We start from the raw sequence: 13,961 nt of genomic DNA, 5'->3' as shown, positions 1-13,961 counted from the left end.
ACGTGCGAGCCACATATCCAGACAACAACGCACGAAATCATGGCGACGGCAAGCAACGGTCCTTCTGGGGACCTTACATCCCAGATCCTTTTGGCTTTGTCCCAGAAGGATCCCATCCTGTCTGCCGAGCACTTCCCAGAGTTCCACTTCACGGACGTCAAGGCCGCACTGGACCGCCTCGCTAGTCGTTCCATGGTCACATACGAGTCAATTGACCGGGAGGAAGCCGTTCTCGAGGCCGAGGGCAAGCAAATCGCCGAGCACGGCAGCCACGAAGCTCGTGTCTTCGAGGCGGTCCGGAAAGCCTTGGAGGGGTTGACGGTTCAAGAGCTTGAGGCTGCTGTGGGAGACAAGAATGTGACGAAGGTCGGCCAAGGCAAGGCCTTCAAGGAGAAGTGGATCAAGAAGGGCGGTGACGGCAAGCTTATTGCAACTGTATGTTTGTCCGCCCCAAATCTCACCAAACCATGCTAATGCTGTGTGCGCAGGCCGACTCGATTCAAGACGTTACCCAGGCTCAGCTTAAGCAGATCCTAGAGACGAAGACCCACGAGCCCAAGATCATCACCGACTTGAAGAAGCGCAAACTCATCAAGACCCAGAAGGTCATCGCATACAAGATCCAGAAGGGACCTGAGTTCGCATTGGAAATTAAGAAGGAGGAGACGGACTTGACGGCTGACATGATTGCGTCTGGCTCATGGAAGACTGCCAACTTCAAGCCGTACAACTTCAAGGCTCTTGGATCTGACCAGAACTCCGGCGCTCTTCACCCCCTCAACAAGGTCCGCCACGAGTTCCGTCAAATTTTCTTCGAGATGGGCTTCGAGGAGATGCCGACCGACAAATTCGTCGAGTCTGGATTCTGGAACTTCGACGCCCTTTTCGTGCCCCAACAACATCCCGCGAGAGATCTCCAGGACACTTTCTACATCTCGGATCCCAAGGTTGCAGACAAGCCTGGCCCCGAGTCGGAAGACGACAAGAAGGATTACAAGACGTACTGGGACAACGTCAAGGAGGTCCACCAGGATGGCAAGTTTGGCTCAATCGGCTACCGTTATCCCTGGGCTGCGGACGAGGCTCAGAGGCTTGTTCTCCGCACGCACACGACAGCCATCTCCACCGCAGTACTTCATCAGTTGGCTTCCAGAAAGGGACCGGACGGCAGACCTCCCCCGGCCCGTTACTTCTCCATCGACAGAGTCTTCCGTAACGAGAGTGTCGACGCTACGCATCTGGCTGAGTTCCACCAGGTCGAGGGTGTCATTGCGGATTACGGACTTACACTGGGAGGCTTGATGGAGTTCATGGAGATCTTCTTCAACAAGATGGGCATTACAGACATCAAGTTCAAGCCGGCGTACAACCCTTACACGGAGCCGAGTATGGAGATTTTCAGCTTCCACAAGGGCTTGAACAAGCTCGTCGAAATCGGTAACAGCGGTATGTTCAGACCGGAAATGCTCGAGGCAATGGGTCTGCCCAAGGATCTGAGAGTATACGGTTGGGGTTTGAGCTTGGAGAGACCGACTATGATTAAGTACGGCATCTCCAACATTCGTGAGCTGTTGGGACACAAGGTGGATTTGAACTTCATCGAGAGAAACCCGGCAGTAAGACTTGACAAAAACTAGATGATTCGGCATGGGAAAGTAGAAAAAGGGATACGACTTACATGAGATGAGCTTGGGCTGGCATATGTTGGCGAATGGAATACCAATCACGTTTTGAAAGGTCGTACTGTCAAGCTGGCAACCATGAGGTTACCAGGGTGTTAAGACTCAGGCCTGACCTATCGACGATCGTGAGATTCAGCTGCCCCACGGCTACTCTTCCGCAGGTGGACGATTTAAATGAGCTGTCAACGTCTAGCAAGGGTCGGCAGGTGATCCTCATGATAGATTTTGACATTCCACATCGGTGTCATTGGTGTCATCGGCGCCAGGACCGATTCGGCCGTTTCCGAGTTGTTCAGCGGCATTTGCTCGGACTGTAGTTGAGAACTTGAGGCATTGGCCAATGGCAGAGATGAAAAATTGACGACTCCCCGGCACTGAGTGCTAGAGGCGGGGCAAATGCCAGATGTAGCGGGGTTGGTTAGGCCAAATGTCAGATCGCATCCCAAACGGTAAGAAGCTCGGGCCCTCACTCAGGACAAAAAGGTGCGTGCAATTCGACTCTGGCACAGGGTGTGAGACTCACTGAGCACCTCAGTGAAAGCAGAAGCCGGACGGGATGCCGCCCGGCACACGGCCAAGAGCGAACGAGCGAGCGAGCGCCGTGAGTCACTCTTCCAGGACTCCAAAGTCGAACAGTCCTTGCCAGATTGACTGGAGCAGCTGGAGCACGCCCGGGGAATATTGGCAAGTCCCCATGGGTCTCCAACCGTCTCAATTGACTCAATTATGAGGTACCCTACGGATACGTAGGTACATGGAGCATTATTTCCATCCCAAAAGAGTTTGTTTCCGTGACTCAACAGTGCATATTGTCCAAGCTGCTAGTAATGTCTGGGCACCTTGAGCTCAGGGCTACCTACCTTACCTCCGCAGACAGGCAGGAAAGAAGGTAAGGTATGCACAAAGCTCGAGTCGGCTGGGACGAACCAGTGGGAGAACCACCAGCTTCAAATACTCTTTCACTTCAAGACACACAAAAAGGCCGGGGAACGGCTCGGGGCATCTGACGGTTACAGACGAGAATGCGTTGCTGAGAGTTTTGACAACGCTGTAAAACCTTGTTCAGTACCTGCACTGTCAGAAATTTTCGCCAAATCCCAAGCCTCGCTCATTAGAGTGAGGGCGGGAGACACTAGGGTGGTCCCTCAGCGAGAGAGAGATGGATGTGCGAGGGTGTGTACAGTCACTGCGGTGACGCAGAAAGTTGCGATAACGGCGCCCAAGTGGTCCCTGGCGCAGTAGACGGGGTAGCAGACGGGGCCTTGAGGAAAGAGACGGATGTGATATTACCCCAGTTAGCGTCCTGAGCCATTGTTGGGCCCCCCCCCGATCGGCCAATTCAACAACCGCTGAGAGAAAAATTTCCTTATCTTATCACAATTCGGACCGCCTTTTGTCGCTGAAGACGAAGACCGCTGCGACCATCTTCCCTCCCCACAACTCTAACAAAGCTCACGGAAGAGTCACAAACCTTCCCTCCCCGGCGGCCATAATACCTCTTCTCTCTTGGTCCAAAAACCATTCAATTGGCTCTGACCTCGAGTATTCTCTCTCTTCCCCAAGGTCTTTGTCGCATTGATCCCTTGAAGCCTTCACAATGCCGTCGGCCATGTCAAGTTCTTTGGCAGGTCGAGCTCCGGCTGTCCTCCGACATGGTCGCCGAGTCCCTACTGCTCTGACCGGTCGCAACTTCACCCTCGCCGCCTCCAACGGCCTCGCCAGAGCCCAACTCCAGAACAGCAGTGCTAAGCTGCTTCAGAAGCGCCTCTTTACCGCGAGCGCACTTCGTCCCAGTGCCGCGCAATCTGCGCCGAATCCCAAGGCTTATCTTGAGAGCGGTGTGATCAAGCCCTCCGCTGGCGTCGATGTCAAGAAGGTCCTCGTTATTGGCAGTGGTGGTCTTGCCATTGGTCAGGCCGGAGAGTTTGACTACTCAGGTTCGTTTGCTTGCCAACCTCGCGCTCAACGAGTGTAAAGAATGAGTCACAGACACCAAGGAGCTTTCTGGCTAACACGACTCTTCATAAAGGATCACAAGCTCTGAAGGCTCTGAAGGAGGCTGGCGTCAAGTCTGTCCTCATTAACCCGAACATTGCCACCATCCAGACCAACCACTCGCTCGCCGATGAGGTCTACTACCTCCCCGTCACACCGGAGTACGTGACGTATGTCATCGAGAAGGAGAAGCCCGATGGCATCTTCCTGTCTTTCGGTGGCCAGACCGCCCTGAACTTGGGTGTTCAGATGCAGCGCCTGGGTCTCTTTGAGAAGTACGGAGTCAAGGTTCTCGGAACCAGCGTCAAGACCCTCGAGACCAGTGAGGATCGTGACCTTTTCGCCAAGGCCCTCGGCGAGATCGACATCCCTATCGCCAAGTCCATCGCTGTCGGCACTATCGAGGAGGCTCTCGATGCTGCCGAGAAGGTCGGATACCCCATTATCGTTCGTGCCGCCTACGCACTGGGTGGTTTGGGCTCTGGCTTCGCAAACAACGAGGAGGAGCTCCGCAACATGGCTGCCCGCTCCCTTACTCTCTCCCCCCAGATTCTGGTTGAGAAGTCTCTGAAGGGTTGGAAGGAAGTCGAGTACGAAGTTGTCCGTGACGCAAACAACAATTGCATTACTGTTTGCAACATGGAGAACTTCGACCCCTTGGGAATCCACACCGGAGACAGTATTGTCGTTGCTCCCAGTCAGACTCTGAGCGATGAGGAGTACCACATGTTGCGATCTGCCGCCATCAAGATTGTCCGTCATCTTGGTGTCGTCGGAGAGTGTAACGTCCAATACGCGCTCCAGCCCGACGGCCTTGACTACCGTGTCATTGAGGTCAACGCCCGTCTTTCTCGTTCTTCTGCTTTGGCCTCCAAGGCCACCGGATACCCTCTTGCGTACACTGCTGCCAAGATTGGCCTGGGTCACAGCCTCCCCGAGCTCCCCAACGCGGTCACCAAGACCACGACTGCCAACTTCGAGCCTTCCCTTGACTACATCGTCACCAAGATTCCCCGCTGGGATCTTTCCAAGTTCCAGCACGTCAAGCGCGACATTGGCAGTGCCATGAAGTCTGTCGGTGAGGTTATGGCTATCGGTAGAACCTTCGAAGAGTCTTTCCAGAAGGCTATCCGTCAGGTCGATCCCAAGTTTGTCGGCTTCCAGGGTGACAAGTTCGAGGACTTGGACTTCGAGCTCCAGAACCCTACCGACCGCCGCTGGCTCGCTGTTGGTCAGGCCATGCTCCACGAGAACTACTCAGTAGAGAAGGTCCACGACCTGACCAAGATTGACAAGTGGTTCTTGTACAAGTTGCAGAACCTTGTTAACTGCCAGCACGAGCTCGAGGCGGCTGGTGGTCTGGAGAACCTGAAGAAGGACCAGCTCACCAAGGCCAAGAAGCTGGGTTTCTCTGATCGCCAGATTGCCCTTGCCACTGGAAGCACTGAGGACCAGGCTCGCGCTGCCCGTCTTGCCTTCGGCATTCGCCCCTGGGTCAAGAAGATTGATACCCTCGCTGCTGAGTTCCCCGCCGACACCAACTACTTGTACACCACCTACAATGCCTCCTCCCACGACGTCACCTTTGAGGACAAGGGCACTATCGTTCTTGGTAGCGGTGTTTACCGTATCGGTAGCTCCGTCGAGTTCGATTGGTGCGCTGTGAGCGCTACCCAGGCTCTGCGCCAGATGGGCCACAAGACCGTGATGATCAAGTAAGTCTCAAGGATTCATCTACGAAATGCAAAGTACTAACGAAGGAACTAGCTTCAACCCCGAGACCTACAGCACAGACTTCGATACTGCTGACAAGCTTTATTTCGAGGAGTTGAGCTACGAGCGTGTGATGGATATCTACGAGCTCGAGAGCGCTTCGGGCGTCGTTGTGTCTGTCGGTGGCCAGCTGCCCCAGAACATCGCCCTCCGTCTGCAGGAGACTGGCGGAGCCAAGGTTCTCGGCACTGACCCCAAGGATATCGACAAGGCCGAGGACAGACAGAAGTTCTCTGAGATTCTCGACAGCATCGGAATCGACCAGCCCGCTTGGAAGGAGCTTACCTCCGTTGAGGAGGCCGAGACCTTCGCTGACCAGGTCGGCTACCCTGTCCTCGTCCGTCCCTCATACGTCCTGTCTGGTGCTGCCATGACTGTCATTCGCAGCCAGGAGGACCTGAAGGAGAAGCTTGAGGCTGCGGCCAACGTCTCCCCCGACCACCCCGTCGTCATCAGCAAGTTCATTGAGGGCGCTGAGGAGATCGACGTCGATGGTGTTGCATCTGAGGGCAAGCTGATCCTCCACGCCGTCTCTGAGCACGTTGAGCAGGCCGGTGTCCACTCCGGAGATGCTACCCTGGTCCTCCCTCCTGCCAACATTGACCAGACCACTATGGACCGTGTCAAGGACATCGCTGAGCGTGTCGCCAAGGCGTGGCGCATCACTGGTCCCTTCAACATGCAGATCATCAAGGCTGATAACCCTGAGGGCGGCGAGCCTCTGCTGAAGGTCATTGAGTGCAACCTCCGTGCTTCCCGTTCATTCCCCTTCGTCAGCAAGGTCTTGGGCACCAACTTCATCGATGCCGCCACCAAGGCTCTTGTCGGCCAGGACGTCCCCAAGCCTGTCGACCTCATGGCTGTCAAGCGTGACTACCTTGCCACCAAGGTGCCCCAGTTCTCCTGGACCCGTCTCGCCGGTGCCGACCCCTTCCTCGGCGTCGAGATGGCCTCCACCGGTGAGATTGCTTGCTTCGGCAAGGACCTCGTCGAGGCCTACTGGACCTCTCTGCAGTCGACCATGAACTTCCGCATGCCCGAGCCCGGTGAAGGTCTCCTCTTTGGCGGTGAGCTCAACAAGGAGTGGCTCCCCACCGTCGTCAACTACCTCGCCCCCATGGGCTACAAGCTCTTCGCCGCCGACAACGAGGTCAAGGAGTTCCTCGAGTCCAGCACCAAGGGTAAGGTCTCTGTCGAGGTCATTGAGTTCCCCAAGGAGGACAAGCGCGCCCTCCGCGAGGTCTTCCAGAAGTACGACATCCGCGGTGTCTTCAACCTGGCCCAGGCTCGTGGTAAGACCGTCATGGACGTCGACTACGTCATGCGTCGCAACGCCGTTGACTTTGGCGTCCCTCTGTTCATGGAGCCCAAGGTAAGTTCCCTAAATCACCATGACAAAAGCTGTAAGATCAAAATGTGCTAACTTACAAACTTAGACTGCCATGCTCTTTGCTCAGTGCATGAGCGAGAAGCTCCCCCGCAAGGAGGGTATCCCCTCCGAAGTCCGCCCGTGGTCCAACTTCCTCGGCGGCAAGCCTTTGTAAATACCACAAACTTTATTCGCATCTTTATCTTTTCAAAAATTTGGAGTTTTAGGTTAGCCGGAAATGTTCTCGTTTCTACGAACAAAAAAAGAAAGACCTCGAAATCGGCGAAGGGCGATGGTGATATCGGCAAATGGGGTGGATTAAAAAATAAGGAACTTTGTTTTTATTTTACCCCTTTTTTTCTAGTTGAGAAAGAAAAGAACTTGTTTAAAACAACCTCTCTTGCTCTACCCTTCTCTTGATGTGACTTTCAAGCTCCTGCTATATCCTCATCTCGGAACTGGTTCTGGGTAAGCATCGTAGTCATGGGACCCAGTATATGTTGGGCCTTTGAATCACCAAGGTCTTGGAGACGACGTGAGGCCATACTGACGAAGCGTACATCCATGATTTCATGAATAGCCACGTTGGCTCGAAACCTTGTCGTTTGTAGAGCAAATCAACCGCTGAGGTCAACTAGCTGGAAACTTGAAGATTGAAAACACTGGATTAGATGACCAGACCGCTTGTTTGGGTTTCCTATTTGAACCCAGGCCCCCTCCAATCCGGAGGAACTGCTGACTAGGTACCTAAGGTACAAGTGCCTTTGATCGCTTCGACCTGCCCAAGGACCATTTGTGCCTCCCATGCCATTACATGCTTCCCTGATCCCCAAACACCAGGCCTATCACCTTTGGCCAATCGCAAGAGCATGCATTCCTAGCCCTTTCCCATCTGGAATTCTCAAGGGTTTTGAGAGAGCCTTTTCCCAGGGTCCGCATCATCGCTTGATGAAACCCAGTTGCGTCAAACATACGGATTCACAGAGCACATCTCACGAAATTGCTCTGCTTACCGAGGTGGGCGACGCTCGTTCAGCCTGAAGGCAGCAAATCGTTTAGCAAGGGGTTCTTCTGTGGTCCTGGATTGGCGCCCAGATGGCTCATGCAATTCACTGGAAGCGGGATGGCCCTCGGACTGCCGTGGGCGCTTGGGGATTCGCTCACCGGTCGATTGCAGGATCGCCTGCAAAGTCCTCCAGCCCTCGGTAGATCGCAGCTGATAGTTGTCAGCCAGGTCATGTTGCGATGCAACTCGGCATAACAGCGACTCTTCGTCCTAGGATATGTCAGTAACAAGCTGCCAAATGAACGTGATTAACACACCTTGGAAAGAATGCCCATCTGGCGAATAAAGGTGAGCAAGTGGAAGTTGGACATTTCCAAGCCACCTTCGGCGGGTTTCTGACCGCCCGAGAACTTGAGGATCCTAGCGGCCGCAGAGTGCTCTTGACTTTCGCCCATGTACTCGCGGTTCTCGATGGGGAAACCTAGTTGGGTGAAAGTAGGCTTGGACTCATCAGGGAATCCGTGTGTCAAGGTCACGAAGAGATACTCTACGGGGAACGATGGCTTGGCGTTCTCTTGTACATTGGCACCGTACTCGTTGATCCGACGATAGAAAACTTCGGGGATGTATCTTGTCCGGCTCGTGGATCCGTCGTCTTCCTCCTCCTCTTGGACAAGCATCACGTTGGGGTCAGCCGAGGGTTCGATAATATCGGCGCGGACCATCTCCACAGCGTCATTAGAAGCCTGGTATGATGAAATCGAGATTTCTCCCGACTCGTTGCCCGAGACGATGCAAGTGACGAAGTTGGATCCAAATTTGCCGCTGTCGCTCCACTTGGTGGGCTTTGGGTGTTGAGCCTGTAAACGTGAGATGAAGCAGATTTCCTGCGAAGCCAGGAAGTACGAATCAGCGTGTCTCTTGCAAACGACTGATCCGTCGCCCGCTCCAGCGTCCAGAAGGTCAGTAAAAATGACGCCGACCTGCTGCAGCCCGCAGAGTCTTGCGACCTCGTCAACATCTTTCTGGTTTTCCCACGCATCCAATGAAACCCCATCCACTTCATCGATTTGGGGCGGCTCGTAGATGGCCTCAACGACGGCCTTGATACCGAGGGGTACAACCTCATACTCTGTGTACCGGCCGTACAAGATGCCCAATCTTTGACCTCCCGTCTTTCTCCAGGCGTCGATGAACGTGTCGATAATAGCAGGCGACGAAAATTCCACGTGGTCCACCATGCGGAATGGCTGCGGCTGCAAGGTGATGGCGCTCGGCTGGCACTTCGTGCAGATACCTTCAGGCCACTGAGGATGGCCCGAAGGACAGTCGCGCTTGACTCTGAAGTATGGCTCTACAAGGGGCGGGATATAAGAGCTTCCAAGTTCAGGCTTGTTCGTGGCGGAGTTGATTTTCCGCAGATGCGAGTGGAAAGACAGGTACTTGATCTTCTTCTCGTCCAGGTACTTCGCGTTGAACGGATCCAGAGGCATGCAGTAATCACACATGCCCTTCGGTCCGTGCCGGCACATCTTGTGGTCGCGACCTCTCGCAATCTTGCCATCTTTCTTGTCTAATCGATCGTCTAGTGGATGCTGCCTGACAACGTCCCAAGGGTTCTTGATTTTCTCGGACGGCGACGTCACGGGCGGGGGATCGATCGGCAGGTTTTCGGTCGGCAGAATGGGCTTGCCGTTGAGTCGGTTTGAAGATGCCAGAGGGTGATTTGCTTCGGTGCCGTTCGCATCACCGTTGGCTTGACCATCTTTGAGCTTGTAGTTTATGAAGATGAGATCGCCATGCCTGCGAAAGTTAGTATTGTACTCGGGACAGAGGTTAGACACTGGCTCACTTCAGTCCGATCTGCCCAACTTTGAAAGAGGCGATCTCAACCAAGTTCTTCGCATCGCCACCTGTGGGTGCATTTGAAAGGGTTATGGAGTTCGGGTCGACGGTCTCTGGAAGGTTCGGAATCAACTGGAGGGGTCAGTCGGACCTCGCACAGCTTGTAGAACAGAATGCTCTCATACCAGACTTCCTAGGTGTCCAAATGTGTCGTTTGCATCTATATTCAGACGACTCGTGCCGTCAGGCCCTCGAAGTCTCAGAAGCATCTTGGATGGCGAAAATCGAAGCTCTGGAAGGTGTGATCGATGTCGAAGAAAGGTCGGGGGTATAAGGATTAAATAAGAAAATCTACAGAATTGATTTCAAAGTACAGCGCCCATGCCCTTTCATATGTCGTTTCGAAGCTGGTGCGTGAAAAAGGAGACGTTGTAGCAGGGTAAGGGAGTTGGAAAGAAGACTCAAGGTTGTGGCAGCTTTTGCTTTTGCCGTTGCTTAGTGGGATGGGATGGGTTCGTGAGAGCTCCAGTGCGTACCACTTGGCCAACCTAAAGGTGAATCGCTGCAGCTTGCAACAGCGTCATCAAAGGTGGTGCCTTATTGTGGGACCGGCAAAACGACGGAGGGAGGGGATGCACGTTCCTTCAGCGGCCCCTGGCATAGCTTATTCACCACCCAAGCAGGGGCATTTGGGAACGGCCTTACACTTGACACAGTACTAGGGTGGCTTGAGAGGCAAGGTGCGACCGCACAAGCAGCCACACTTGCCCTCCATGCTTAAGGTCTCTTTGTACCCTTGTACCTGGTCCAGGAAGCTGCTGCTTTACCAGAGGCTTTCATCAAGCACCCAGAGGACCATGGAAAAGGGCAGAAATAATTGTGTTTGGAAAGATTCAAATGTTGCACGTCTCTTTGACTTATTCTATTGTCAGCTTCTCAATAAGCCGTAGTCTTCCTGTCAAATACTTGGGCCAGAAAATCCACGGTGCAAGGGCTTAGGTCCAGGGCGGAGTAAAGCAGCGGGACAGCCTTTGACTTTACAGTGGGCAGCCAAAAAAGTGTCCAATGCGACCGGCAAGCTGTCCTGTCACTTTGGTACAGTACTGGACACGCTTCATCAACACCAACGACAAATCGCCTGCAACCGCAAATTCCTTGTCCTTCGTTCATCCTCTTTACTTTCCCACCACGATCCTTACGAGCGCACAATAATCCGCAGCCATGTTCGATGTCGACTGGATGAGCCTTGTGCTCCCTTTCGCCTACCTTACGGTCCTCGGCGGCGTCTTCATGACCTTTTCCACAATTTACAGAAAGCGCAAAGCCAGTAAGTCCTACCGACCTCTTTCGCGCCAAAGCAACCCGCGATGCCGACGATCTCCTCGAAGAACACCAATACTGACCAAGGCTCTTTCATTGCTACAGCTCAGAGCGCCAACCTTGCTCCTTGGTTCGGTCCCCATCTACAGCGCAACATCTACCTGTCGCTGCTGCACCTCGAATCTCCGGAGGAGGGCGCCGAGAAGGCCCCCAAGATCCCCTCCACCGTCATCAAAGCCGCCCTCCTCCGCCGCGCCGTTGAAGACATCCACCGTCTGGTACAGATCCGTTCCGCCAAGCAGGCATGCAGCACATTGCTGCAGCGGGGAAGCGTCGGTGATGATCTGTGGCAGCGCTTCCAGCGCGCAGAGAAGGAGATGGAGGATGAACTGCGCGACGTCGTGATGGAGGTCAGTCCACCTACTCCAGAGCCTAGGGTTCTGGTCAGACTAGGAGACTACGTACTAACGTAATGCCCAGGCCAACGCCCTTGCCCCCAACTGGGGTCAGTCTATCTTCCAGTCCGCCAACGAGATTGCCGCCAACACCATTGTGCGCAACCGCCTCGAGGAGGTCCAGAACACCGTCGAGCAGGAGAAGGCGTGGTGGGAGAAGCGCAGATCGACCATTCAGACCGAGTTCATGAAGGAGCTCGACGAGTCCGAGAAGAGCTCGACCGCCCCGCCTAGTGTCGATGGCGACGCCGTTCTCGTTGACTCTACCGCCTCTACCACCAGCACACCCTCCAAGAAGAAGAAGGGCAAGAAATAAGCGATACAGCCATCATCTCTACTGTACCACGAATCCACCCCATTCACGCATCATACGTCCCCTCCACATATCAATACGCGCTCAGGTGCTCCGCACCGTTCACATTGTCATTAGATACCTCATCCCCCCGGTGTATGGAAAAAGAGCACTCAACGGCTTCACGGTTTTTAGGCGTTCAGGGTCATAGTCGGCACGTTTTGCATCATGAATTGATTGAAAAGCTCTAAATATCTTGATTGACCCACCCCTCTTTTCCCAGACGTGAGTCCAAAGAGGGTCTATTTCTATGTGGATAGCTGTGCCACCAACGCCTCAAAATGTGTTGTGATATCAACGCAATGCCATGCAAAAAAGCAAGAAGATCAAGCAAGATGAATCCCAAACATCAAATAACAACCGTCATGATCTCGAAGATCACGAGTACCACGGCATCTTTCTTCTCAGAGCCTCCTCATCCTCGGCTAATCTCGCCTGCCGCGCCTCCTCCATGATCTGCTCCTCGGTCTTGATACGTATCCGAATGGGAGTCTCACAGCCTCTGTGGCGCAAAACACGTCAGTCCATGATTCTCATACTTGAACAAGACGTCGCCAACGATCAAACTTACCTAAGACCGATAAACTTGCCAATCTTCCTGCGCTTCTCTTCGAGCGTGAGACCCGACTGCCAGGTGATGGGGCAGGGGTACTGTCCAGACCAGGGCGAGGGGCTGCGCTGGTGGTAGAAGCGCGCCAGGTCGTCGAGCTGGTCCTCGGTGAGGAGCCAAAAGTTGAGCAGCGTCGTGGGGAAGGCCGGGTGGACGGCGCCCGTCGACATTTGGACGAGGGGAGCCAGGGGGAGGCGCATCTGGCGCATCTTCTCCTGAAAAGCCGCGTTGCGGGCCGCTCGCCGGTTGCCGATGCCGCCGCTGGTGGTGTGGTGGTGTCTGGTTGCCATCTTTTTCTCTGTTTTCTTGTTTCCCTCTCTTCGAGCTCTGTGATTTCCTCTCTTGCGTTCTCAGCTCCCTTGTTATCCTCCTATCAAACTCTTCTGAAGTATGCGGTTCGTCTCCAGGGGTTGGGATGGCTTAAGTTCGGCAGCTCTGTGTACTTTTAAAAGAGTATTACGAATATCAAGGTACCGCCAACACGGTTCGATGGCAATGATCAGAGAAAAAAGTGGTTTTGTAGTAGTAATTAAAGTGATGAAAGTGAAGTGTTTTGAGAGATACAAGATGAGGATCTCCGCGAGAACAGACTGTGGCGTCTTTCAGCTTTGATGCCGTCCTCTTCTCTCGTCTTATTTTTGGTTTCTTTGAATAGAAAAGAAGAAGAAGCTCTGTGCTTTAGATCTATGCCTGCACAGACGGGAGAGGGAATTAGAAAGTAATGCGTATTTGTGTTTTAAAAAAAAACGTTGTTGACTTCTATAGATTCTCGAGATAGGAAACTTGTGGTAATGAAATCTGAAAGAGATCGATGTTGAAGCATCTCTACACACTTGAGGATGCGGAAGACCGCCTCTCTTGTATGTTCGTGAGCAAACCGAACCCAAAGGGACGGGGCCCTGCCACTAGCCGATTGAACCCTCCCACCACACCGTTCCCCCCTTTTTTTCTCTCGACATGGCTTTCTTTGATCCGGAACAGCAACCTTGATCAGAGACAAAAACAACAAGAACAGAACCCCCCTCCCCAAAAGGAGAAAAGATGATGGATCAATGGGGCAATGGGAGGGGCCACCACAAGCAGCTGGAACAGTGAAAAAAAGGACGGGAAAGAAACCGTCACAACAGAAATCCAGACCACACTCCTCGCTTTACTCCACCAAAGCGACCCGACCGACTGGGACCCGAAGTCAAACGAAGAGGAGGGGGTCTGCGGCAGGGCGACTAATACGTCAGGCGAGACACGACTGCTTTGTCTGTTGACGGCCAGAGTTTGCCATCCTGGGTAAGGTCAGGCGAGGTTGTAAGCGGCGTTTACTTTCTCCTGAGAGGGCTTGGGAAGAATAAGCCCCCCTACCCAGACTGCCGGTTCTCTCTCGCTTTTTCCCTCTCTCGCTCTCTATTCGGACTTACAAGTCCAGGTGGTTTTGGTGTGCCGACTCTCTTTATCTGCTCGGTACGCCTAAAAAACCAGTATGAGACATGGCGGAGGGCGGGGAGGAAGAGGGTCGGGTGAGAGACAGCTCGACAGGGGGTGAGAGGAGCGAGACACAGC

At 53.8% G+C, this 13,961-nt stretch overlaps 5 protein-coding genes across 5 annotated transcripts; 3 read left to right on the top strand and 2 right to left on the bottom strand.

The window, feature by feature from the left end:
• Nucleotides 1–39: 39 nt before the first annotated feature.
• BDZ83DRAFT_747024 (tRNA synthetase class II core domain-containing protein) lies at nt 40–1,637 on the top strand (the record flags this gene model as incomplete). The annotated part of the gene is made up of 2 exons (XM_060513363.1): nt 40–435; nt 489–1,637. 2 exons carry the CDS (start codon nt 40–42, stop codon nt 1,635–1,637), a joined length of 1,545 nt encoding a protein of 514 aa, XP_060370752.1.
• Nucleotides 1,638–3,279: 1,642 nt separating this feature from the next.
• On the top strand, nt 3,280–6,994 carry BDZ83DRAFT_565807 (carbamoyl-phosphate synthase; the record flags this gene model as incomplete). The annotated part of the gene is made up of 4 exons (XM_060503799.1): nt 3,280–3,619; nt 3,712–5,392; nt 5,427–6,822; nt 6,887–6,994. The coding sequence occupies 4 exons, from the start codon at nt 3,280–3,282 to the stop codon at nt 6,992–6,994; spliced, it is 3,525 nt and encodes a 1,174-aa protein (XP_060370751.1).
• Nucleotides 6,995–7,828: 834 nt separating this feature from the next.
• BDZ83DRAFT_566039 (nuclear protein localization protein 4) lies at nt 7,829–9,939 on the bottom strand (the record flags this gene model as incomplete). The annotated part of the gene is made up of 4 exons (XM_060503820.1): nt 7,829–8,095; nt 8,143–9,628; nt 9,678–9,802; nt 9,856–9,939. 4 exons carry the CDS (start codon nt 9,937–9,939, stop codon nt 7,829–7,831), a joined length of 1,962 nt encoding a protein of 653 aa, XP_060370750.1.
• Nucleotides 9,940–10,777: 838 nt separating this feature from the next.
• BDZ83DRAFT_600261 (Sec62/63 complex, subunit Sec66) lies at nt 10,778–11,491 on the top strand (the record flags this gene model as incomplete). The annotated part of the gene is made up of 2 exons (XM_060507025.1): nt 10,778–10,997; nt 11,096–11,491. Coding segments are annotated over exons 1-2 (469 nt in total), but the record flags the coding sequence as incomplete, so codon positions are not given.
• Nucleotides 11,492–12,175: 684 nt separating this feature from the next.
• BDZ83DRAFT_646595 (uncharacterized protein) lies at nt 12,176–12,697 on the bottom strand (the record flags this gene model as incomplete). The annotated part of the gene is made up of 2 exons (XM_060509986.1): nt 12,176–12,299; nt 12,369–12,697. The coding sequence occupies 2 exons, from the start codon at nt 12,695–12,697 to the stop codon at nt 12,176–12,178; spliced, it is 453 nt and encodes a 150-aa protein (XP_060370748.1).
• Between the last annotated feature and the right edge of the window lie 1,264 nt (nt 12,698–13,961).

This window comes from Colletotrichum acutatum (assembly GCF_030867785.1).
Source record: "Colletotrichum acutatum strain CBS 112980 chromosome Unknown BDZ83scaffold_5, whole genome shotgun sequence".
Taxonomy (NCBI): domain Eukaryota; kingdom Fungi; phylum Ascomycota; class Sordariomycetes; order Glomerellales; family Glomerellaceae; genus Colletotrichum; species Colletotrichum acutatum.
Note: the sequence above shows the minus strand (reverse complement) of the source record. Positions and strands in the feature narration are given on the sequence as shown.